The following is a 27,528-nucleotide window of genomic DNA, read 5'->3' on the forward strand; positions in this document are numbered from 1 at the left end:
TCAAGCTTTTTCAAGGTGAAATAATTATAAACTGCCGAAACGACGATAGAATAACATATATTTACGATTAAATATGCACAAGTATCAAATAGTGGTTATTTAAATTCGCGATTAAAAAATCGCGCGTTTTATTAATATCGTAGTTAAAGTAACGGGATCGTAAAAATCACGAAGAAAAGCATCGCAATAATTACAAAAGAAAAAAAAAAGATAAAATTTACGATGAAATTAGTACATGTAAAGTGCGCCAATAAGTAATTTTTGAAATACGCAATTTAAAATTCGGATGTCGTAAAAAAAATCAGAATATTTAAAACCACCTGAGAATGCATCACAGAAATTAAAGTGCTACACAAATTTATTTTTGAGTATAATTTACGTTTTTGAGAAATTTTAGATGAATAAGAAAAATTTTATTTAATAAACATTACAAAAAAAAAATAATATTGTTTAAGTTTTACTTAAATTTGTCTTATTTAGCAATACAATATTCGTATGCTTTGTAAAATCTTTTACTTATAACTAATTCAGAAACCAAACAGGTTATGAGTGATTTTGGAGTGAAAGAATGATATCCGAATGCTTTTGTGTTATATAAACTTTTAAGGTTCGCGATGACTCTTACCACTTAATCTTACCACTCAAAATTCATTGCACATTCTGTAATATTTAATTGTTTAGTTTTAATTTTTTTTAATTTGTTATATCAAATAAGATCGATGATAAACTTAGAAGTTTCTACAAAATTGAATAATTCCAAAGCACAAATAATTGAATAAAATAATTAAGTGTTCTAAAAAATAAAACTGATGAGAGAAAATACTAATTAAAACTAAAAGCATTCTTAAAACATGCTTCATTAATTGACCGCATATTTCAATAATCACAAATCTTTCTTTCGATACGTCAGATTTCATTTAATAAGTTATATGATTCATTTAATATGTTATGAAGCAGTTATATTTAAGGTAATCTTAGATTCCATTATTGACTGTGCATTTAAATTGCATAACATACTTTTTTGACTATTTGATTTATTTTTGAATAAAAAACGATAAATTTTTTTTGTGTAGTCTCTTGAAATCTGTCCCATTATATGCTGGCTATTAAATATTGCTCATGTTCTCTGGTTCATATATTGATTAGGATATCGATGTTTTATGATACGAAGACAATAAGAATTTTTCTGCCCAATAAAATAAAAGTATAAAATGAACCCCAGTGCATTTTAATTATCTCTGTATGAAATGTGAAATTTGTTTTTGAATAAATTTATCTCCTAACCTCAGAGAACAATAAATAATCTTTATAAATTTACTTTTTATCGATCAAACCGAGGGAATTTCCCTTTAATTGTTTAAAAGATAACCTGAGTTTAATAAAACGATATCCACCCTCAAAAGAAAAAAAAATCGATTTCAACAACACTTATTTTATTCTCTATAGAAAAAAGGAGGGTAAGTAAATTTTCGTTTTTTTTTTTAATTCATGAGAATAAATATTTTATTTCATATACAATCATTACGCATTTAAGAATAAAATTTGAAGAAATCAAATTATATTTCTTTACTCCAAGGAAGTCTTTATCCAATGTATTAATTTATACGTACCAAATTATATAAATGTTATCGCCACAATTCGAAGGCTGTTTATATGCTCATCATCTAGTCAATCTCCAGATTAACTATTGTGATCCGTTCAATCACGGAATCAAGAGTTTTTCCCAATTTATTTATGTAATGTATGCATTAACGGTCGCTAATGCACACATTACCGTTGAATTTCAAAAGATTTTTTCCTCTGGTTAAATAATTTAAATCTTGTCTTGCTTGATAATTAAATCCTGTTAATATTTTTTCTCTTTTCTTGTTAATAAGCTTTTTTCTCTTGTTAAATAATTAGTTTCTTGATTAAATTAATAATCCCAAGAAATTGAATCGGTATGATATTACCTGATTAAAGAATTCGTTCGCTTCACAAATTAATAAATAGGAAATAACAGTTGTCTTATTTTAAGCGTTCAAAAATAGACGCCCATTTTCAAGACTTACCAGACCAACATATTGATCTATGTCATTCAAATCAAAACGTATTTTTCGTGCATAATTTGAGCAAGTTATTTCAATAAAAATTTAATATTAAAAAGTTTTGATATGAGTGAGAAAATCCATTAATCAACAGAGCGAGATAGTTTATACATGTCCTAGCCCGTCTAGCTAAGCACTCAGCATATTATGCTGTAACTTATTCGTTTTTCGAAAATCAAGATTCAGAGGTTTTCGTGGTCTTCCTCTCCTTGTAACGCATATGGTAAACTTTTGAAAAATGCAATAATTTTTTTCCTTCATTTTTTGCAAAGTATACTAAGTTGTTCCCCTTTAATTGGCTCGTGAATTAGAACTTTTTCTTGTGTAAATAAATGAATTCTCGTGTTTTGCACAACATATCGATCTGAAAATTCAAGATTAATAGGTAAAACATAAATGTCACCACCTCATCTAAAACTGAAATTATTAAGCATTGAGCTGAGATTTTTGACTATTTATTTTGTTCCACTGGCAGTCACAAATATCCCAGTCAGACTTTTTTAAATTTAACGAATGCTTAACAGAAAATAAGTTAGTTAGCTACTTTTTGTTCTCAAATGCGGCTCGTAAGGCGATACTCCAAGTAAGTAGGCTTAGATCAAGACTAATAGCTCTGTAAAAACTATCGTATACTATTTCTCCGAATTCGATGGTGAACAACCCAAAATTATACCATAATTTTTACAGTAATATTTATTTAATTAAAGTGATTTAGTAGTCTAACGGTAATTATTACTGTAAAAATTACCGTATATCGGATTTTTTGTTCCTGACCACGTACCAGTAAAAATGAATTTTACTAAAAAAATTACCACTACTCCGAGTGCCGATACTTTTTATCGTAATTTGATCTTTAATTTTTTACAGTTTAGTGTGCTTTGATATTTAACTGAGTTTTCACGACCACTCAAAAATGTTTAACTGGTTTGGCCTATTGAATCCAAAGGAACCCCAAACCAAGAAGGCTTTATTCCAATACGTCCGATAGCTTCGGTTGTTTTTTTGGAACTTGCCAATAATAACTATCGTTGTTAGGAGCACTGAAATTGCACTATTCTTTCATTGCTAGTAGTCGTAGTCGTTAACGCAAAACTAAAAAGCAAGTTTTGTTTATTTTTCTGTTTAATTTTTTTCGCTATTGTTTTTTTTTTTTTTTACTTCGAATATTCTCTTATCTTTTTATAACACTTACAGTAAAATAATTGGGGGGAAATCTACTTTATTTTACAATTTATAGAAGAATTTTAAGTATATCTAAACTTTTGTGGCCACGCTGTGTTCATTTTCTTCTAGTTATCCTTTTAAATTTATAAATATTGGTATAAGGTGGTTTAACTTTTTTGTTTTTGTTTCTTGGTTATGAGCATTGCAAAGCCTATATCTCAAATGTTTTAACTAATTTCAATGTTTTCTTACTGATTACTAAAAATTACATAAGAAGTTCTTTAACTTCTTTAGGGCTTAAGAAAAAGGCTATCCAGAAGCAAGTTGATAAGACCTTATCTGAAAAGAAATTGTGAACCACTGGTTTAAGTACGGATGATTCTTCAAAAAATTTGATATTCAAAAAATTCAAGACGGGTAAGACAATCTGATTTATAAAAATTAAAAGGAAAAAAAAACACCAATTATTTATAGAATTAATCTACGTATATAAGAATTACGTGAAATATATATTGACGCACACTTTAAATATATATTTTAAAAGTAGTTAATTTTTATGTTAATTAAAACAAAGATACCTTTTATATTTTTTTATTATTTGTTGGATAAATTGTCTTAAAATAAAAGCAAGCTATGTAAAAACAGCCAACATTTGATTCTTCAAATTACTAGCACAAAAATATTCACTGATTAAAACGTCATACCGAAGATTTTTTTATAACACAAATAAAATTTATATGTTTATTTAATTCATTTATTTATAATCCTTTTCAACATATTTCGCTCAGTAATTTTTCCCAAATATTACATTTATATCTTCCATAAATAATGAATATATTTTTAATTTTTTACATTTTTTTCATTAAGGCAAAGAAGAGCTGACAGGATTTTAGAGTGAGCGATCTTGTTCTAAAAAATAAACGCAATTAAATATAAGCATTTGCAGTTTTAGAACAATCTATTCTTAAAATACACAACTGGCAATACACTTGAAGTTTTTATTTTTGTAAAACTAACTGCATTTAAACATCTGGCTGAGACCGATCATAGTAGAGCAATGTTTTATCTTCAATTAAAATTTTATTCATAGGAATTTCTTGTTTCTTCTACTCTTAAGATCTTTTAAAGATAGATGAATAAAATTTATTTGTAGTTTATCCTCGTTAATTTAGACTCGTTAATTAATGACTCCTGAATGTGAACAGTTGCCTTCTTCCATCACACATAAAATAATTCACCTACTTTGCAACAATGCATATACTAATATTTCTCCTCTTAATATATAAATTAAGCTTTTTTGTTTAAAAAAATAAAAGATAATTAAATTTTTCAATTTTATTGTTTGAATTTTATTTTCATCCTAAATATATTTATATGCGCTTGCAAGCTAAATATGAAACAGTGGAATTATCAATAAATGTTAATATTTCTGTAATAGTCACCATCGCCCTCGCCATAAAATGCATTTAAGAGGACGGTAACAACTGGGACAGGAGTGGCAAAATATTGAAAAATAATATTTTGCTTAAACTTAACAACATTATGGTTAATAACCTTGTTATTGTTAACAACATTAAGGTTAACAATCTAACTATGGCTAACAACCTCATTTTAGAAATAGTCCTAGGAAACGTTATTGCAAACTATGTATTATAAAAAAATTAAATAATGAAAGTAAAATAAAATATAGAAAAGGAACAGTATTGATGTCTGATAAAAAAATATTCTTACTTTTAATAAGAATGGGATGTAAATGTCTTTAGCATATATTTTAAAATATTTTCCTTTATATCTGAGGTAATGAGTAGTCATAGAAATGATTTCTTTTTAACAGATTTATTATACGGCTTTCTAGTGATCGATTCAATGGAGACACTAGTGACTAGTAGGAACATCATGAAATTACAAAAGTTCTCTATTGAAAAATGTAAGGCAAATTTCTAGTAACCATCTCATTTACCAACACTGATTTGCACAGCATATTTTGAACATTCTTCGAATTTTAAATCTATTTAATCTGCCTGGCTTTAAATATAGTAAGGTATAAAAGATATAAATGACATTTTGAATGTTCAAATTATGCTGTAAATCATAATATTTATTCAAAAACAAAATTTATGTTATTAAAATGCAAAGTCTACAAAGGTCTGTACACTAGTCTTCGATTGAAGTTGGACACAAACACAATGTCGCATTTCTTGCAAATAGTCCGTACTTGCATATGATTATTTTTCGTTTATTGAGAAAAATTTATTTGCAAAGGCCAAAGTTAATATCATATATAAAGTATTGGCATAACATCTGTAGTTTTTTTTCCTTCCTATTATGATTGAATATTGTGTTAAATTTTGTTTTGTATACACCGTTTTATTTACTCATTTCTAGCAAGTACTGACTGATTGTTTGATTGATCTATCTTTTTTTTTCAGGAACTTAGAGAAACTCTTTTCTCCCTCAGAACAAGCTTTTCATAGGAGAGTGCTCATTTCATGGAAAAATTATATTATTTGGTATTATATATTTCAAAATTTGCTTAAAAAAGAACTATCTCCGTCAAAAAAGTAATTCTCCAAACACATAGATTGCATTTACGGTAATTTGAAAGAAAAAAGAAATATATGAACATTCACTAACAACTATATATTGAAAAAAAAAAGTTAACAAATCAATAAAATAATGGGGAAAAAGAAAAGGCTTCAAAATACAACTACTAGAAAAGATAATCAAACTGATCATGATAAATCTGCCAAAAATATTGATGAATCACTTTCTGTTGGAAATATATCAGAAACACACGGCAATAGTTCTGAAATTCCGTCAACATCGTTTCATGAGAACAGCAAGGAAACAGTGGAGGAGAAGAAAAGTAAAAGCATATTACGTTTAAAGGGCGATACACAAGCCCCATCTGACTTTTCAATTCTTTTTAAACAGTTCAAAAGCTTAAGTGTGATCAAAAGAGATACGAAGAAACAAGTTGAGTCGGCTTACCAATTAGCGTCCTATGATTATGAGGAAAAGGACATGCCAAATGATGACTATGGAGCAAGTGACGACTCTGACGATAGCTTTTGCGAAAGTGTCAGGCCAAATGATTGCTTGGATTATGTTGACAAAACTGAGAATCGAAATACGATAAAACTATATAGTGACGATAAAACGGAATTGATAATAATAAAAAATAGAAAAGGCAAAATATACTATAAGGGGAAGCTTCAGCTTAACATTTTTGATTCAAGCAGTAAATTATTTTTCGGGCATATTGGTAACAATAACTTATTGCAAGTTGACTCTGGTAATTATGATCAATTTTTGGGGTTAATAGATATTGTTGAGGGAGATGAATTAACTCCGGACAATTCTTTTGATTTTAATAAGAGACTATTTTTAGGAAGAGCCACAATTACTTATGATTTTTATGATTTCCTTCAAATCGAAAGAGATGAAGCTCATGACAGTTTTCTGGAATTATTGGATGATAGTTACGAAAACATTTCAAAAGATCCTGTTTGTGCAGAAGATTTTTATCAACTTCTGTTGTTGGAAAAATCCCACAATTTATCGTTCGAAAATCCGGAAACATTTCTTACCGAAATCACTAAACGTGAACATTTGTCGTCTGAGATAAAACTTCGGGCAGAATATTTGCTTGAAGCAGAAAGAAAACTTTGCAATCGGAATCAGTTTTTTCCAAAATTTAGTGATTCGTCAAAAGTAAATAAGCCAGATTTATTTACGAGTTTGCAGGATGTTTGTAAAACTGCAATAGAAGAGCACCGAAAAAATTTGTTGAATAAATGTCCGAACACAAATTTTAATCTTGTATGTCTTATTAGAACAATAAACCACCTACCACGTAGCAAATTGCTCTATATCCACGAAAATGACATCTCTTTGTTTACAGATTTAATCGAATTAACGAGTGAAAAAAATTACTTAGGTAATAAAATGTTTCCAGTAACATTTGTTGAAAATGCATGGAAGAAGTTTTACAAAAAAATCGACGAATCAAACAGAGTTTCACTAAAACTATTCATACCCATAACAAATAGTATTTATTATTTCCTGTTAAAGAGTTTCCGTGACGTGGTTGAAGAAATAGTTCGTTGCCAGAAACAAACATCAGCCAGTGAGTTGATTTCTTTCAAAGAAGGGGAACTTTCCATTGTTAACGCCATTTCATGGAGTTCTAGTAAGCTTTATCATGTATCCCTTGAAAAACAATACCAATTAATATTTAATCTTGTGAAACATTTCGAACCTGGTTTTTATTCCTCACAAAATAAATTTAGTTACACTTTTATCTTGTTGAAAGAAAAGGACATTTCGGCACCTGGCAATGAAATAGTATTCACATGCATCTCTGAAGAACGTCTTACCTGGCTGTATATTGTGGACTGTGCCCTTGCTCCTATTTTATGCGACAAGTCGAATGCTCGTTTCAAGCAATTGTCATCATCTGTGCTGGCTGGCTTCGTAAATTTCATTCAAATGACTAAACAAGACCGTCAAGAATCATTTCGTGTCGCTACTCAAAACATTATAAAATTCATTTCCCAGACGTATCCTTACTTCTCTGCAACCAGTTCTACCCTAACGGATATCGATAGTAGTATTTTAACTAAGCAAATTGACGTTATAAAATGTGTTCTTCGCTCTGACGATGACGATTCTCTGTTACACCACTTCTCTAACTTGCTGGACATATACAACGAATACTGGGAACACAGACGCTCAATTGTTGGAAAACTTCCAATACCTTGCAGTATATTTAAATCTGATGTGGAATCCGTGATGAAAAAACTGCTGGAAATAGTTCAGAAAGCTTGTTTAAGAAAGTTCGGAGAAATCTTTATGATTAAATTTTTGAGAATGTATAACGAATTTTTGAAGCACTTAAAAGGAATTAATTTTGCATGGTTTATTCCTAAGATTTCATATTTTAAGGAGTTAGAAGGAATTGTCGAGGAGGTGACGAGAGGCAACATTACAGCGTACAAAATTAAAGAACCTGAAGATTACATTGAAAAACTCGAGAAAAAACAAAAAGAGCCTCCTAAGCATTTTGTGATTGAAACGATTAAAAAGTTATTGGATATTATAATATTGTTATTTAATAAAGCGGATTGGAGTGATGAAGACTGCGTCAAATCAGTAGGCGATTTGTTTCTCGCTATTGGGCATTCTTTTACTCATTTCGAAGATCAAACTGACTACATTGATCCGGAACACTTCGTAAGAGACTGTACTCAACCATTTCAATGCGTCGTAGAAAGCTGCAAAGATTATTCGGATTTTAAAAAATCTCTTGACAGCGTTGAGAACTTCTACCTGAATTCTCGTAAACAAAATCAGATTGGGATACAACAAGCTTTAAAGTTTTGCGAACGAGAGGTGAGTAGAGCAGCTGGAAAAAATGAGTTTAAAATAAAAATTAACAGAAACATACTAGAAGACTGTTACAACCGTTATACGAAAAAGATGGCATCTTTGGAAAATTTAGAAATCGCTGAAATTTTGAAAGAGCTTAAGAAAGAACTTGGAAAAGAGCAAAAACTGCCTTTTCAAAAATGGACTCCTAAATTTAAAAAAAACGTTCTACCTGTTCTATTGGCTTATTTAGCTTCAGTTTGGTCTTTTCAAGAATCCAAAGATGTTACAATCATAAAGAAAAGAATAGAACCACATTGTGTTCAAATTCTGTGCATACTGAGACTTTTGGGTGTTGACCACGATGCTACAGGAGTGCCAAAACACTTTGTTCAGGTTTTAACAGGTCAAGGAAAATCACTTATTTTGGGTCTTATTTCTGCGCTAATAGCTTTGACAGGAAATGAAGCATTTGTAGTATGCTACAGTAATTTGTTAGCAAAGCGTGATGAAAAGGATTTTGATCCCTTTTTTTTAATTTTTAGTCAATTTGATTTAAAGTCTAAAATAAGTTATATTACTTTTGACAATATGGCTAAAAAAACATTGACTCGTAAGACTAATGGAGTTGAAAAATCATTACATTCTATTACAAATGATTTTGTTTTAAATAAACTTAATTATAAAGTAGTGGATAATAATAAAGACTTTAAAAGAACCGTTCTCTTAATTGATGAGGCTGATGTATTTTTCTCTGAAGATTTTTACGGTAATACTTATAATCCTGCTGAATTTTTAGAAATGGAGGAGCTATTAGAAATTCAGCCGGAGATTTGGAAAATTGTTGAAAGTGGTATTACTGAGAGAGACACGGCGTTGAGAAAAATTAAGGAGTTCATCAATGAACACATAAAATGTGAAAAGTACGGTGAGTTTAGTACATTTTTACAAAGTACCACTGATCTGTTTGAAAATAATCTAAAAGAGATGGTTGACGACGCAATTTCCGTCTCGAAAAGCAGCGCAAATAAAGTGATTGACGAAACATACAAAATTAATAAAGATGGATTCATTTCTTACCGAGATTCTTCTCTTATTTATTATACAAATATATTCGTCCGATATCAGAACGTGTTCAATTATTTCAGATTGAAAAAAGACAATTATGAACATAAAAACTATAGGAATTATGGTTACTTGTTAGTGAACGTTGGCTCCATCTCTTATGCAAATTTACCTTTGAGTTATGAAAGCATCCTTGGTGTGAGTGGCACGCTAATGACTCTAAATGAATCTGAAAGAAACGCAATGATTAAGTATGGAATTCAGACCATGTCTGCAATGCCATCTTTCTACGGAGAGCGGAAACTAATTTTCGAACCCTCGAAAGATGTTTCTATTCTGGACACGCAAGACAGTTGGCGGTCTTTCATACTCGATGTTGTTAAAAATGTTCACCTTAATCGCGCCGTCTTAGTTTTCTTCAAAACCGATATCGAAATGCAATTATTTGCTGAGAAATGTAAAAATAATATTAATCGCCTCCACACGCTAACAGGAAATGAAGATACTGAAACATTTGAATGGCGTGTAAACGAGGCAGGTATTGCACACACTGTGACCCTCGCCACCAAAACCATGGGTCGGGGAATCGACTACAAGTCAAACGACCGCAGCGTGGAAGAAAAGGGAGGTATTCATGTCATTCAAACGTTCTTTTCTTTGGATGAAAAGGAAGAGATACAGATCAAAGGCAGAACAGCGCGGAAAGACAATAATGGTACTTACCAATTGATCTTATGCAGGGAGCATTTGAAAAGTTTGAATTGTTCAGATACCGATGCTGGTAAACCAATTAACACTTACGCCGAGCTGTGTGATGCCAGAAAGAAAATAGCCAGTGATAATGGTAATGCTGTTGAAGAGCGCATTGAAAGATCCGGAAAGAAACACAAAATGACTATGGAATATTTCGAATCCCTTGCTAATTATACTCCAGAAAAACGAAGCGCAATTTTATCTAAATATCCCTTTATAGAGCATAATTAATTTATTGTTATAATCAGTATTAAATATAACAAGATTATGTGTCCTGATGTTTAGAATATGATTGACCTAATTGTCATGCTACTCATGTTTTTAAAATTAATAACAAGACTACTAGGTCAGATAATTTTACAATGCTTATTTCCATTGTTTTATTAATTATTTATTTAAATTATTATTTAATGTTATTTATTAAGTTACATGAATTAAGTTATTTTGTAAATTGAGATAAATATTGAATATAATTTATTTTAATTTTTTCAAGTTTTAATTTGATCAAATCTGTTAGATTCTGATTTGATCCGTTATTATAGTTGATAAAGTCCGAATTGTTGTCATTGTCCTTTTGACTTGTATTACTATACTTGTACTTTTATTATGCATACAATTTAAATGTATATACATACAATTATTATTATTCTATGAAATTTTTAAAGAAAAAAAAAACAGTTTTACTGGCAAATAAAAAGTTTGATTAAATTATTTCTCTTTTCTTTTAGAAAATTAGGTACTGGCTGAGTTACAATTTTAAGGAAGTTTTAAATTTCTAGCAAAAATTTTACAATGGCCGAAGTTGGGCACAAAACTGTCTCAATAGGTCTTATCTGAACATGCAGCAACGGACCAATATCGGGATGTTTAGATTTTTTTAATATAAGTCCGAGAATGGCTTTTAACATAGGATAATAACTATATAAGGCCCATATTGGTTGAAAAGCGGCTGCAAAATAGCTGGTGAAATGCACAATTCTATATATGGCCATAGTGGCTGAATAATGGATATGAAATATCATGTTAATCTAACAATTCTATATAGGATCAATATGGGATCTTTTTACTTTTATTAATGAATATTGGTTCAACGAGAGCCTATTGCTGCTAGGGATGTTTTTAACCAAACCTAGGAATAACGCAATTAACAACATTAGATTAAATTTCTATTATCGATTTATTATACTATAGATTCTAAAAAAGAAACTCTTTAAAACAAAAGTATTACAAATCAAGTGAAATTTAGCTAGTTCTATTCTGGGAGATGGTTCTGAAATAGAATTTTTCAAACATTTTTAGGAAAAATTAAGATAAAATCAAATTTTAATGTACAAAGGAAATAAAACTTGTTTTCAATGAAAGCCCAGCCATGCTTAGGTATAGCCCAGCCATGCTTAGCGTCTTGATTTTATGAACCGAATAACATTTTTTTCTGTTTAATTAAACGATCAAGTTCACTATTATCTCTAAAACTCCGTTGCGAATTTTTTATTAGATTTAATTCAACTATTTGAACTTTATTTGAATTGGTATTTAAAACATATATTTTTGTGCTGCACATAAAAACGTTAATAAAGCACAAAGAGAGATACATAAATGGTCATGCTTAAGGTTTGGTCCTATAAACAAGAACCTTCCTCAGTGTCTTACCATTGAATGACCAATTTTTTCATTTGTGTTTAGATATTGAGGAAGGTTCTTGTTTACAGAGTTGAAACCATAGTATGTTCATTCTTTACTTTCCTTTTAGCTATTTTAACATATCTTTCAAATATTTTACTCTTTTAAAATAATTTTACATTTTATTCCTCAAAGTTCAAATTTCGCTACTATAAGTTACCATAGGCCTGATAAGTTACCATAGGTCTTTGAAATTTAATTTCTTTAGAAATTAGTTTAATCTTGATTAAGTATTTTATAACCAATTTAGAACAATCGATAAAATTTTTAGTTTGCGACCATAAATGTTCAAGTCCGTAGCCTTGAAATTTTGATCCAAACCCAGAAGACAAGTAAACTCTTAGATTCTGCATTAAGAGAAACTAGTCCTTGCGGATGACTTTTTGATGGAACTAACATATATGTGCATTACATTGAAAGGAAAACTGCAAAAATGATACAAAAAGGAAAAAATTGCTTTTAATTCCTTTTGTATTATCAAATTAATGTCTTCAAAAAAATTAAACAATTATCATTGATTTGTTTGAGTCAAGGTAAATGAAACTCTTTCAACATTGAACTTTTCTACAGCAGGCGAGGATAAATTTTAATTGGTGAACTTTGTTCGTTTCATGTGTATAATAATTTATCTGCTCACTGTTAATTGCTGCATTTCTGGTTTAAGAAAAGAACACTAAAAATTTTTTTCACGAAACATGATCAAACAAAATTTTTTGCAAATTATGGATTTTTTTCTCAAAACAGAAAATAGTTACTTCTTAGAGAAAATGAAAAATTTCTGATAAGAACAGATCCCGAAGTTTAAATTCATTATTCAATTTAGAATTTTAAAAAAAATAAATAATTTCAGGACATGGTAAGTAACTGAGTTTCTAGCTAACCAAGAAGTACTCCATCTTCAATTTCTTAATAAATTTAATTTCAACCGAGAAACGTAAGGGAAAAACTCTGGAACAGTATTCAATTTCTGTACTTCATTTGATGAATTGACGTCATTTAATGAATTTGTACCATTCCTAAACACAGCTAATAAAATAAAAATTTAATTCAAATTATATTCAAACTGAGCTAATATACACTTCTTGTCAGTGGTCAGTAGCAGCAACTACCAATATTGCTCTTTGCTTGTTTTTTTTATGTATATTATAGGTCCTTTATTTTGCATTTCTTATTTCCCGCACCACAGCACGGCCTTGCAACTCATTCTAATACTTTTCAAAGGCATGATTAAATTATTTTTTCTTGACTTGGAGCAATTTTCTCTTGCTTTTCTAGAATCTGGAATGTGCAAGAAAACAAAAATGTAGATGAAATAACACAGCTTTTGCAGCTCTAATTTTTAGACCTGCATTAAGAGGAATAGAATGCCATTACTGAAATTGCAAAAGAAAAATTAATTTTTTTCCATACATTTTCAAAGAAAAAAATACTTCTTTACTCAAGCTCATATTATTCCTTTTCATATTAACATTAAAATATTAATAAACATGCAATTATCATGCTAAAAATTTAATTATTTATGCAAAAGCTACAAATGGTTATAATCTTTTGAAGGATAAAAGCTCTTCTTTTTTGTTGTCTAAAGCTACATGAAAAATTTCTTATTAAATTATGTCATGAAGTTAACCTTAAAAAGAAAACTAACAACAGAAGATTACATATTATATACATATCAATTTTTTTTTTAAATTTATTTTTGCTTAATTATCTTACAAATTTTATTCCTCTTGTTATTTGAAAAATATTTATTAAGCATAGTACAACTAAAAACTGTCTTTAATAAGAACAACTCAATTATCATTAAAACTGTATTTTTGTGACTTATCTCCACAAGAGGCTTCTCCCTTGAATCAACAAGATTGTGATTACTTAAATTAGATTTCTGAGTGAAAAACTTATAAAAGCATTTGCAATACTAATTCAATACTAAACAATATAACGTAAAGTTAAACTCATATTGATTGCAAAAGATTTTTCACATACACCACATTAATAACTCCTTTATTTTATCCAATATGAACATGAAAGTATTTTTTTTTTTTTAAAAATTAATTTTCTATGAAAATATTTTATCGCACATACTGCATGAATAAGGTTATTCTCCACCTTTTATAAAATGTGAACAACCACTAACAATACATCCACTCATTTATCCAATATGAACAAGAAAATATTTTTTTAGGCTGTTTTTCGAATTCTTCGTCGTAATATAAAATGATGCTTTTTTGTAAATAATATGCTATTTTTATAAGTGCTGTGAATATGCAACTATTACTCATGACTGTTAGGTGAAGTTCAGCCTATTTAAATCCTGTGTTATCTACGCTTATTTTGAAAATGATGCAAAACGTCAATATGGAGAAAAGCCACAATTTCGTGAAAATGAAAAACATTTGTAGTCTAATGTTTTAAAATTAAAAAACTTACTCCAATGCTACATTACCTGGGCTCATAAAAATTTGCAAAACCTGAGAATAAGGCAGTGATTTTGATACTTTTCATGAAAAAATATCGCCAGAATGGCAGATTTTAAATAATGTTAATAACTTTTAATGTATTAAAATTTTTTGTCTGTTCTAAAGCTCAGAGAATTCATCCCGGCAAGATTATATATAAAGTTTAAAATCATCAGATTGCTTCAAGTATAAGGCACTTAAACTATGGCTTTATTTTTCTTGGCAATAGGAGTTTCAAAAAACACTGTAAAATGAATTTCCTATGAAAATGTAAAAAAAAAAAATTTTAAATTGAAGTTTATAAAATATTATGCAGAAAAAAGTTTATGTACTTATGTCGACTTGCTTACAGATTATACAATAATACTTTGTAAAAATTTATTATAAGCAATTAAGGAAAATTTAAAAAAATTATAAAGAAAAATTCAAATTAATAATAATAATAAAAAAAAAATGCCTGAACAAAGTTTTTCACCAGTTTGAATAACGGTGTCTCGTTTGAAAAAAATTTATGTGTAAAATATTGATCACATACATTACATGAATAAGGTCGAACAAGAAATATTTTCTTTAAAAAGGATTTACGTGAGAAAGATTTCTTACGCAAACTGTATGAATGAGCTTTTTCTAAAGTATGAATATCAGTGTATCATTTACTGACATTTTAACAAGAAGCTGCTGGTATAAGTATAATCTGCAGTATGTCAGAACAACAGAATGTTTATTCAGCTATATTCGAATGAGAAAGATTAATCACATGAGAACAAAAGTTTTTCCCAAAATTAAGAACATATTGTTTATTTAAATTATGTTTCTGTATGAAAGACTGATCACACACAGTGAATAAATAAATTTTCTTTCCCTAATAAACAAGAGAACGTTTATATAAATTAAATTTCTGTGTGAAGGATTTATTTCATAAACTGAATGAATACGCTTTGTCTCCAATATGAATAAAAGAGTGTTTATTTAAACTTAATTTATGTGAGAAAGATTTTTTACACATACTGCATGAATAAAGTTTCTCTCAAGTTTTGAACAACAGAGTTTATCTATAACTAAAATTTCAATGCTCAAATATTTTATTGCAAACACAATCTGACTAAGGTTTCTCTCTAGTGTGAACAAGGTAGTGTACCTTCAAATGAGATTTGGATGAGAAACTTTTAACACACAGGCTGCATGAATAAGGTTTCTCTCGAGTATGAACAACAGAGTGTACCTTTAACTGAAATTTCAATGAGAAAGTTTTATCGCAAATGCTGCATGAATAAGGTTTCTCTTCTGTATGAACAAGGAAATGTCTAGATAAACTTGGTTGCTGTGTGAACGATTGATCACACACACTACATGAATAAAGTTTTTCTTCGGTATGAAGAAGAGAGTGCTGATTTAAGTTATATTTATGTGCAAAAGATTGATTACACACACTGCATGAATAGGGTTTCTGCCCAGTGTGAACAATAGAATATTTTTTTAATGAAGATTTATGCCTGAAAAATTTATTGCACACACTGCATGAATAAGGTTTCTGCCCAGTGTGAACAAGAGAATGTTTTTTTAATGAAGATTTATGCCTGAAAAATTTATTGCACACACTGCATGAATAGGGTTTCTCTCCAGTATGAATAACGCAGTGTATCTTTAAATAAGACTTCAATGAGAAAGTTTTATTGCACACGCTGCATGAATAAGGTTTCTCACCAGTATGAACTAGGGAATGTCTATACAAGCTATATTTATGTGTGAATGACAGATTACACACACTACACGAATAAAGTTTCTCTCCAGTATGAACAAGAGAGTGCTGATTTAAATTACTTTTCTGTGTAAAAGATTGTTTACACACACTGCATGAATAGGGTTTCTGTCCTGTATGAATAAGAGAGTGTTTTTTTAAAGAAGATATATGTGTGAAAGTTTTATTGCACACACTGCATGAATAAGGCGTCTCCCCAGTATGAACAACAGAGTGTATCTTTAACTGATATTTAAATGAGAAAGTTTTATCACACACACTGCATGAATGAGGCTTCTCTCTAGTATGAACAAGGGCATGCCTATATAAACTAGATTTATGAGTGAATGATTGATCACACACACTACATGAATAAAGTTTCTCTCCAGTATGAACAAGAGAGTGTTGATTTAAATAACATTTATGTGTGAAAGATTTATGGCACACACTGCATGTATACGGTTTCTGTCTAGTATAAGCAAGAGAGTGTTTTTTTAAAGAAGATCTTTGTGTGAAAGATTTTTTACACACACTGCATGAATAAGGTTTCTCCTGAGTATGAACATCACAGTGTACCGTTAACTGAGATTTCGATGAAAAAGTTTTATCACACATGTTGAATTTTATCACAACTTTATTTCGGTGAAGATATATATACACGGCCGGATTATCCTATAGGCACACTAGGCACGTGCCTAGGGCCTACGAAATTCAGGGGCCTACGAAAAACTTGGGAGAAAAAAATTTATTGACCAAAATAATTTAGCTTTAAAAACAACAAGTGTATTTTGCACAAAATTATGAAGATACAAATAAAAATATAATATTTTTCGGTAATAAATTATTTTGCAGAATCTTATGATCTAATATATTACTTTTTTGCGATTTTTGGATTCAACGAAATCTTGTATTATGCTGTCGAATTCCAAACTACGCAAAATGTCGTATTCAATAGACATAAGTGCGAGAGATGCCAAACGATCTTGATTCATTGTTGAACGCAAATAATTTTTTATAAATTTTAATCTGGAGAAAGATCTTTCTCCTTCTGCATTTGATCCAAGAATCGACAAATATATTCTTAATGCAATGTGAACGTTAGGAAAAGTATTCACAAGTTTATCTTTAATTTGAGCCTTCATTTCTTGTGCAGATTTATGCTCATACAAATTTGAAAATAGTAAAAATTCATCTACAAAGTTTTCCTCTAAATCGGAAGAGTAAATTTTCACCAAAAATGGTATTATCGATATTAACTGCAATATCGGCAGTATGTCGGTATTGCAGATAAAGTTAGATAAACAAATTCGTAAATTAAAACCCATATTAATAAAAATGTAAAAAAAAAATATGCAAGAAAATTTTAGCGGGGAAAGAGGGGAGGAATGGGGGGGGGGGCAAAAACGGCTATGCCTAGGGCCTACGAAAGGTATAATCCGGCTCTGTGCCTAGGGCCTACGAAAGGTATAATCCGGCCCTGTATATATATATATATATTTTAATTTCTCTCTATGATAAAATTTGATTGCACTCACTCAGTTACTCCGCATGCAATAGTGTTCCGTATGAACGTATTTTTGCTCGATTGAGAGGAGAAAATATAAAAAAAGTTTTTTTTTAAAATTACTATAAAATTAAACATTTTTATTCAGGCATCACTTATTAAGAATCATTCAAACAGAGCAAATTATTGGTTCATTATGTCAAGAGCACAAATATAAAAATAATTAGTTTCTTAGATTGTTTGTTATTGTTTTTCGATTTCTGTTTCCGGCTACTCCTAGAACGTTTAATACTTTCTTGTTTTGCCCACTGTTAGAATGCATAAATTATGCCACTGGAAGTTTTTCTTAGCGATTGGCTCAGCTGCCTCTGTTTTTCTATCGCGTTAACCCTAAGAATCTGCGCCAGCATTGAAGAGCGCTAATGCTGTTTTTACGCCAAGATTGATCCTACAGGTGGCATTGGTTTTTTGCCGGGATCTGATACTGTTCTGAGAAATTTATTTCTGCATAAAATGTATTTAATAAACTACATAGAATATAAATTATAATATATGAGGCACTGCTCAAGTGGAATGAAGACGGACAATCGTCCCAAGGCCCTTTAAAATTAGTAGTTCAAGCGCTGCTAAAATAATTTAAGACAGCTATAGAATATTAATATTAAAAGAGAAAAAGATCATTCTCACCGCCTCACGAAAAATTTGTTTAAAAAGTATTTATTGTTTATTTACTTACTGATTCATTTAAGTCGTTTAGTATTTGGTTCATTCGAACTATATCAAAAATTATAATTTATTTAGGTAAAAATCGATCATTATAATCAATGTCTACGTAGCGTCTACATAACTTTTTCATTTCTAGAAAGTAATAAATGAAGATCCCTGAACTTCCTATTCCTTGTTTCCAGAATAACACTAGTATACAAAAGCTAAAAAATAAAAATAAATAAATATAATATAAATGAAAAAATAGCAGCAAGATTAAAATTTTACGAACTTAGTTTATTTGATATTTTAGTCGTTATATTTGAGAATCATCAGCATTTTACCACGTTTATATAAACTTGCCTTCGTGTATGTCTGTCCGGGTGGAATTTTGTAATCGATTTTAAACTAACTTCCCGACTAGCTACAAACTTCAAATTTAGCACACAGTTCAGAATTGGATGACAATGCATGAAAATGAAGAGAAAAAAGACATGCAAAGTAAAATAAAATTAAAATTTAAAAAAATAATTATTTTCGAGATTGTCTTTTGTTGTCTATTCCATTATTTCAAATTATTACGTGTCAGGTGAAAATATTTTTGTTGTCGGAGTATTTTTATTAACTGAAAAATCACGTGGTAGGATCCAGTTTTTCCTCATTCATTTCCAGAATGTTTTGGTTGTCATCAGCATAAAACTAATAAAAGTCGTAAAGGTATTGTTTTTCTATAAACATTTTTGTATCCCTAATTTAAAATAAAAGTTCTATTACTTTAGTAGTGTAGTAGTTTTGACTACTCTTGACTAAGAAAAATAATCTAAATAAAAATATATATTTTTAAAAACCACGTTTTTTGTAGTGAAGAATAATAATTAAAAAATAATAATTTTCTAAAAATATAAAATAAAAATTAAAAAAAATCATAGTTTAAAATAAAAAAATTCAAAATAAAAAAATTCAAAATAAAAAGTAATATTTTTAAAAACCACGTTTTAGTAGTGGAGAATAATAATTAAGAAAAAAATTGAAAAACGAAAAACGTGGGACGCATGAAATACATAACAGTACATATACACATACATATACACATTTTCTTACTCATACACATGCACAGCCACATATACATCCACATACATATGCATATACGAAAGCATATTCCAGATCCACATTCAGATACAATTACAATTACTGATACACATATTCTCAAGAGCACACATACCCACACTAATATAACAGTACTGTTATGTATTTCATGCGCCCCACGTTTTTCGTTTTTCAATTTTTTTTCTTAATTATTATTCTCCACTACTAAAGCGTGGTTTTTAAAAATATTACTTTTTATTTTGAATTTTTTTACTCTTCATATTCTTTAAGTAAATAGAAATTTGGTTATGGTGAATATTTATATATGTATTTATAAAATTTAATTCCCATTTCTTTAATGCAAAACTAAATAAATGCATATGCGTGATTTCAATACTCAACGCAACATATATTAACGCAAATGAAATAAAGTTAATAAAATTTACTATTATATTTAAATTTCTTATTTTTTTCATTTGACTTAATTTTTTATAAAGAATGAATTAAAAGTTTAGCTGGGATTACAATTTTTTTAAGAGGTTACTGCTATGCTGAAGATAATTCCCGACATTAAATTCAAGCTAGAATAAATAATTAAAAAAAAAATCAATAACTTGAGTTTTTCTACATTTTCAAAATCTAATACTATTCAATATAAAAATTCATTAAACCTTTTTTTTTCACTTAACATAAAAATAATTACAATTATGCCTTAAAACTAAGATTAACACATAGAGTAATAAATAAGTAAGCAAATAGCTTATCATAATATTTATGATTTCTTGATATTAAATTTAATTTCGATATATCAATTACATTTTAAAAATATTTAATTTTTCGTTTTTAAATATATAAATTTATGTTTCATATAATTTTAAAACATATATTTGTTGTTAAAAATGCATATAACATTCAAATTTGAAGTAATAAAATAATAATCTTTGCAACCGCACATTTATCGACGAAATAAAATTGGGCGGTGATACCCGATATTCATGTGAGCGGGGCTACCCGAAATCCAATTTTTTTGTAAATTTGTAATTACTCGAACAATTTTTTACATACAAACTTCTTTCTTTGTGCAAATTAAACTTAAGACTACATACTTTAATGTTGTATGTATAGAACAAATTATTTTTTTAGTATTAAAATGAAGTTTAATAGAAACATTCAACCAATTTTTCTTAATTTCATGACTACTGTATTCAACTTATTTTCAAAACTATTGCTTACCATGTTACCAGCTGCATAAATACTTGAAACTTTGAAAATAATCTTTTTTCAATAGAACAATTAATGTCCGATGGCCCATTGACTTGAAAAAATATTCTATACATATGAAATTGACTGTGGACGGGGCTACCCGACTCTTCCCTATATATATATAGTCACCATCGTCATAAAATGCATTTAAGGGGACAGTAACAACTGGGACAGGAGTGACAAAATATTGAAAAATAATATTTTGCATACTTAACAACATTATGGTTAATAACCTCATTTTTGTTCACAACATTAAGGTTAACAATCTCATTATGGCTAATTAACTTATTTTAGAAATAGTCCTAAGAAAGGTTATTACGAGCTGAATATTATTTAAAAACTAAATAATGAAAGTAAAATAATGTACAGAAAAGGAACAGTACTGACGTCTGATAAAAAAATATTCTTACTTTTAATGAGATTGGGATGCAAATGTCCTTAGCATATATTTTAAAATATTTTCCTTTGTACACTCTATTACAAAAAAATCGACGCACCAAGAAGCAATCATCCGATTGCTTTGAAATTTCGTATGCATGATTGTTTTGAACAGATATGCAAATGATTAAAATTTGGTGTCCAAGGAACGAATATCGAACGAATAACGAACTGGCGCATCGGAACTGCCTGCATACTGCCGAGCCAGATTACAGTGGTGCATGGCTCGATCAGGCTGGAATGATGCCGACTAGGGACGTATAGTCTTTAGCGACGAATCCCGCTTCCAACTGTGTCCTGACTAGGACTGGGCTATAAATCGATGTATCGAGACATATCGATTTAACGCATATATCGGCAAGACGATACAGCCGCTTTCATTCAAGGCGATGCATCAGAAATCTGATTTAAGCCGTCGAGTAAAGACAACGAGCGTAAAACGATATAGCGATATAAGACACACAAGGTTATAAGATAACGATATAAGACTCTTCTCTTACTTTCCGATGTCGACTCGCGCTGTGGAAGACGATGTTCGTTTCGTTATATTGAAATGGCCTTGATTGGTGAGCTGTAGAATCAGAATCAGAGTTTTGAGAACACATATCGTTATATCGCATGTTCCTTTTCGCACCTCTTAACTTTTTTTTCTTTGTCGCTACTTTTCTTGTAGATTATTTTCAGTGGGACAAACTTCGTGATCGCCGATGTTACCTTGTTCTGAAGGCAATCTATTATTGAAAAGAATACATAAAGAAGAGTTTCTTCATTAATTAGATAGGTTTTTTTTTAAAAAAACTTTTTATTTTTAATGAAAATTATCGGCAATCTAATTTTGGCGCCCATAAAGAATTGAATTTGTTAGGCTATTTTTTTACTTTCTTTTAATTGATTAAAAACTTTTTGGATGAAACTTCTAATAATTTAATGAGTTTTTATTACTGATTTTAAATTTATAAATCTTGTTGTTTTTATTTTTAGAAATAAAGATAAAACAAAATTTATTTTTGTCGTTTGGATTTGGACATAAGTCAATCAACTTTGTTTATACAAAAAAATTTGAAAGGTTTGCGTATTTTATTCATTTTTTAAAATCATTTAGTACTTCGTTATATTAGAGAGTGTAATAATTTTTTTTAAAAATAATTTTTCATATTATTTGTTAATTAGCTAAATATATTATCGAATATCAAAATTTTTTTATTTTTAAGAAATTAAATCTTACTTTGTTTTTCATTCATAATTCGGTCATTACTTAATTTAATTATTTATCTGAAATGATAAGGTCCCGCTGCGCACTTCTTTGGCACCGTATTTTGAAATTCGCCAATGCTACATTCGCCAAGTCGGGTTTCAAATTTTCTCGCGAAAATTTTCGAATACTAATTCGCGCATGTTTCACTTGCAACATACGATTTAAAAAACGCATGAGTGAACATGAGGTGTGAATAAATTTAACTGTTTTAAAAGTTTTTGTGTATTATCAGTCTCTTTTTATTCGGACTTCCTGAAACACCTATTTATTTCGTAATTTTTTGTTTCCTTTTTAGGATAAAGCTTTGTTGTGGGTGTAGGATATAGCATTTTATTTATTTTTATAAATTTATTTCAAATTTATGGTGTCTTTACCAAGTATGAGGACGCAATATTCAATAATGCAGCAGGGTCTTGCTATATTGTTTAGTTTTTAAAGCTTTTAATTTAAGTAACTACACAATTTATGAGTTTTAAGTACTTTCTTTTTATATGTGTGTAATGATGAGGATATTGTTGCTGTCAGCTTTAAATATGAATTTACTCTCTTTTACTTTTCTGACACTGATATCTATGATTAAATTTAATGTAATGATTCCCATTTGCGGTATTTGTGCCAATAATATTCGAGTCCAAACAATCGTACTTAGATTTGACACTTTTCTGTAAATGCTATGTCCCAAACGAAAAATTCCTTTATACGAATCAGCCAATTCTACAGCTTTGGTCGCCAAGACTTAAAAATTTGTAGCAGTTAAAGTATATTTATGAGGTGAACACAATTTTGATTAAAGAAAACTTTTTATGATTTGTAAAATAAAAATATAATGTAAACAGTAAGTATCAACTTTGACATTCTCATATCATAACTGTAAAACAATTTAAGGACAATCTGTTTATTTCTTTCTGATTCATTAAAGACAAGATATTGAGTCAAATAAAAGAATCTTAACAATTTTTAAATTTAACAATTTACTTTAAATAAAGAAAGTAGTTTATATCAATTGGGTTGAAAGGCTGAGGACTTACACTTTTCTCTAAAACAATTAATCGATGTTATGATCAAAACTCTTGCGATCAGTTATCTCAGCAAAAGTAAGATTTGTATTACCAAATAAGAAACAATTATTACCATTCTGCAAGGGACAGATAAAATAAAATAGGTCATACAGTTTTCAGACACACAGAATGCATGACAATCTAAGAATAAATGTTTGAACTTTTAAAGCAAATTACAAACAATAAAAGCTATTGTGTAAAAAAATTTAAAAAACAAGTTGTTACAAATGATACTATTATATGATTCGAGCAACTAAAAATTTCCTTTGAAATTTTAAAGACTAATGAATACTATTAAATAATAACAGAAAAGTTTTCTGAGTCTCATTTGTCCCATTTTTGAAGCAGAATATAAATTAAAATACACATCTCACTTTTTCTGATCCTGCTTTTCTCTGAATCGTTCTTATTAAAATAGATGAATCGTGTTAAATTAAGTTACCTTAAGTTAGTAAATGTGTTTCCGTACTTAGGAGGGAAAAAAGGCCTCATTTTAGAGTGACAATAAATGTAATAATTTTCATAGTATTTTTTCCATATCTTATTTTGAAGCCCAAAAATTGAATAAAAAAATTATTAAATATATAGACCAATTGTTGAATTACAGAATCTAATAAGCTAAAGTTGTTATAAAATTATGAATAAAAAGTTACAAGATGGATAATTTATGAAATTAATGAAGCATAGAATGAAAGGATAAATATATATAGCAAAATATATGATAAAATTAAATAGGAAACAACTCAAAAGCAGGTGAGTAATTTCAGATATGCACAAATAATAGTGATAAAAGCAAGAATAATGGAAAATATCGGAATTTTCCATGACAAATTTAAGAAACATTAAAAAAAGTTAAGCAGCCACAATTTTAAGTTTTAGTAAATATGATTTGATGTTATAAGAAATAAATTAACTATACGAAAATATTAGTAAATATGTCATAGATTTGTTTCTTTATGTCATGGCTTTACTAAAAATATTTTTCCCCCTTGTTTTCATAATAGCGCGTATTTTACAAAAAATATTTGAACAAATTTAATGAAAATATTTTCAAATTTTTTTAAAGACTCTCTTATGAAGAAAATATTGCCAATCAAAAGTTGTTCAGTATAAAATATGTAAAAAAAAAATTTCAAGATATTGTAAGCATATTGAAGAATACATATTTTTTATAAAATAGAAATAATTGAAAAAAACTAGTAAAAATGAAGGAAATGAAAAGAATTATTTTTCAAACTTCGTAAAAAATTTTTTGATACTTTTTTCTTTAAAAATATGAACACTTAATAATGTGATGATTTATATAGGAGATTATTTTTTTAAACTTAGTTTATTAATTAAGGTATTCAAAAGAAATTGATTATTCTGAAGATATAAATATTTTATCACTCCAAATTGTTATTTAATTTACAGGAATAATTTCTATTTGAAAATTTATTTTAACCGAAATATTTATGTAATTAACTGAAATAATTGTGTGTAGGTAAATTTTTCTTCCTCTTTCTATATAGAATGACGAAGTATTTTTTCTCGTTATTTGAATTTTTCTAGTATTAAACGAGGATAAAATCTTCACTTAATTCAACAAGCAACTTTTAAACAAGCAACTTTTAAAAATATCCATGAGCGCGAAGATTCGTTTACGAATTTTGCGAGTGCTGTATTGAGGCGAGCATAGGGTTGCCTCTCAGTGAGGGTTACTAGATAAGGCGATGAAACAGTTGTCAAATAAAACCGCGGCGAGTGGAGGTGGCCGGGAGTCGACATTAGGGAAAATCGCGTGCGGGTGAGTGACCACTTGGATCAGTCTGCGTAGGGACCGAGGGTGTGCGGTATTGGTCCTCGTTAAACTGTTCTACCGTAAAGTGCTCGACTTCGCGTGCAGGTCGTCGAGCTACCAAAGCGGGAGTGTCATCCCATCTGCAGAGGATCAACATTGTGATGGCATGTCTTCGGATCATTCTCAGGGATGTTTCCCAGACCGTCGCCAATAGCTCATTGTGCAGCTCTAGTGCGACGTAAATGAACTATAATAGAACTATAATAACTGAAATGATAATAATAAAAAATAGTGTCTTAAAAGTTTTTTTTTTTCTAAAATTTATTTAGCACTTTGTTTTAAACATACAAATAATTTTTAACGCTTCATTTAAAAATTGAACATTACGATCGAACTTAATAATTATGTAATTATTTATGCATAATAGTACAAGAAAATATTAATTTGTAAAAAACGCTTTAAAAATGGTTTTTAGCACTTTGTTTTACGCGTATTATTAATTTCTAAACAAACATTTCAATAAATATTTTAAGTAAGATTTGAACATTGTAGTCAATTTATTTAATATCTTTCTTAAGCAAAACATATATATCTTCAAATTTATAAATTGATTTAAATCAATCTGAGTATGAAGTTTTGATAGAAATCTGACTTTCTGTGCCGTACAAGTAAATGAAATTCAAAAATACTATATCACGATACATCGCTATATCGCGATGCAAAACTGACGATGCATCACGATACATAATTTCTAATATCGCCCAGTCCTAGTCCTGACGATCATCGAAGACTTGTTTGGAGACGCACAGGGCAGAGAGGGGATCCTGCCTTCACTATTGCACGCCACACCGACCCTCAACAAGGCATTATCGTCTGGGGTACCATTTCCTTTGACAGCCGGACCCCTTTAGTCGTCATTAGAGGTACACTTACTGCACAGCGGTACGTCGGCGACATCCTAAGACCTGTTTTGCTACCGTTCCTTTTGCAGCGCCCTGGGCTGGTTTTTCAGCAGGACAATGCCAGACCACATACGGCACGCGTTGCTATGAACTGTCTGCAAGCTTGTCAAACTCTTCCTTTGCCTGACAGATCACCAGATCTCTCTCCCATCGAGCATGTCTGGGATATGATCGGAAGGCTATTGCTTCTGGCACGGAATGTTGATGACCTCGGGTCCTGTACGCAACAGAGTTACAGGATAAAAATGATCAGCAGACATTTTTTAGAACACTCATTTTTTATTATTATTTTTTGATCTGTTGCCATTCGCAACTCTCATAAAAATAACATGAATAGACATGTGACATATGATGTTCCTACAATACTCCCTCACCAGTAACTAAGTTACGATGCTAGGCAAGTATGTCAAATTTGTCATATAATGATAATATAACAGCATATATACAGTTCAAAAATTATACTACATAATGACTCATCATAATACGAAAACATATATACAAGATATTAATATAACATATATACAAATTATACCATTCTAGTTTCAATGCAATAAAAAGTATATATATAAAATAAATGTATATGTATCTAATTAATACAGTTTTGTTCTAAAAAGCGAACAGGCTTTTTTATTTTTCTGCCAAATCTAGACATTTTAACATTTTGCTCGGAATTGGCTGCATTTTCTTGTAATTTATTTGATGTTAAACATTCGTTAGGTTTTGCAGCTTTTAGGTTTTCATCGTAATCTGGATTCTCATTTTCAGAATTCATTAGATACGCTGGTTTAAGCCTGTCTATTGAAATGCTTACGTTTTTTCCTTTATAACTAATTACAAAATACTTTTCTGACTTATCCATCACTTTATAGGGTCCTTGATAAGGAGACTCTAATGGCTTCCTGACTCTATCAATCCGCATAAAAACATGTGAACATGAACTTAAATCTTTGTGCACAAATACTTTGTTCCTTTTGAAATATTTTGACTCTAAAGGTTTTAATGTTTCCATTTGATGTTGAAGATTGCTAATAAAGTTTTCCGTGGATGTTGTCACTTTTGAGTTATCAAAAAATTCACCAGGAAGTTTAATGCATTTACTATAAACCATCTGAGATATTGAATAGTTGGTGTCATCACGTAGAGGAGCTCTGAGACCAAGTAAGA

General features: G+C 29.4%; 2 protein-coding genes across 2 annotated transcripts; one reads left to right on the forward strand and one right to left on the reverse strand.

Annotated features, from left to right (window-relative positions):
- Positions 1 to 838: 838 nt before the first annotated feature.
- On the forward strand, positions 839 to 11,002 carry LOC139424950 (uncharacterized). Its single transcript, XM_071177264.2, has 3 exons — positions 839 to 1,457; positions 3,546 to 3,668; positions 5,681 to 11,002. The coding sequence occupies exon 3, from the start codon at positions 5,928 to 5,930 to the stop codon at positions 10,668 to 10,670; it is 4,743 nt and encodes a 1,580-aa protein (XP_071033365.2). The 5' UTR covers positions 839 to 1,457; positions 3,546 to 3,668; positions 5,681 to 5,927; the 3' UTR covers positions 10,671 to 11,002.
- A 4,518-nt stretch (positions 11,003 to 15,520) lies between these two features.
- Positions 15,521 to 16,964, reverse strand: LOC107445012 (uncharacterized). Its single transcript, XM_016059322.4, has one exon. It carries the CDS (start codon positions 16,926 to 16,928, stop codon positions 15,678 to 15,680), a length of 1,251 nt encoding a protein of 416 aa, XP_015914808.4. The 5' UTR covers positions 16,929 to 16,964; the 3' UTR covers positions 15,521 to 15,677.
- Positions 16,965 to 27,528: the final 10,564 nt, after the last annotated feature.

The sequence above is a fragment of the Parasteatoda tepidariorum genome, chromosome 2, assembly GCF_982258835.1.
Source record: "Parasteatoda tepidariorum strain Cologne lab strain chromosome 2, Ptep-v5.0, whole genome shotgun sequence".
Lineage (NCBI taxonomy): Eukaryota > Metazoa > Arthropoda > Arachnida > Araneae > Theridiidae > Parasteatoda > Parasteatoda tepidariorum.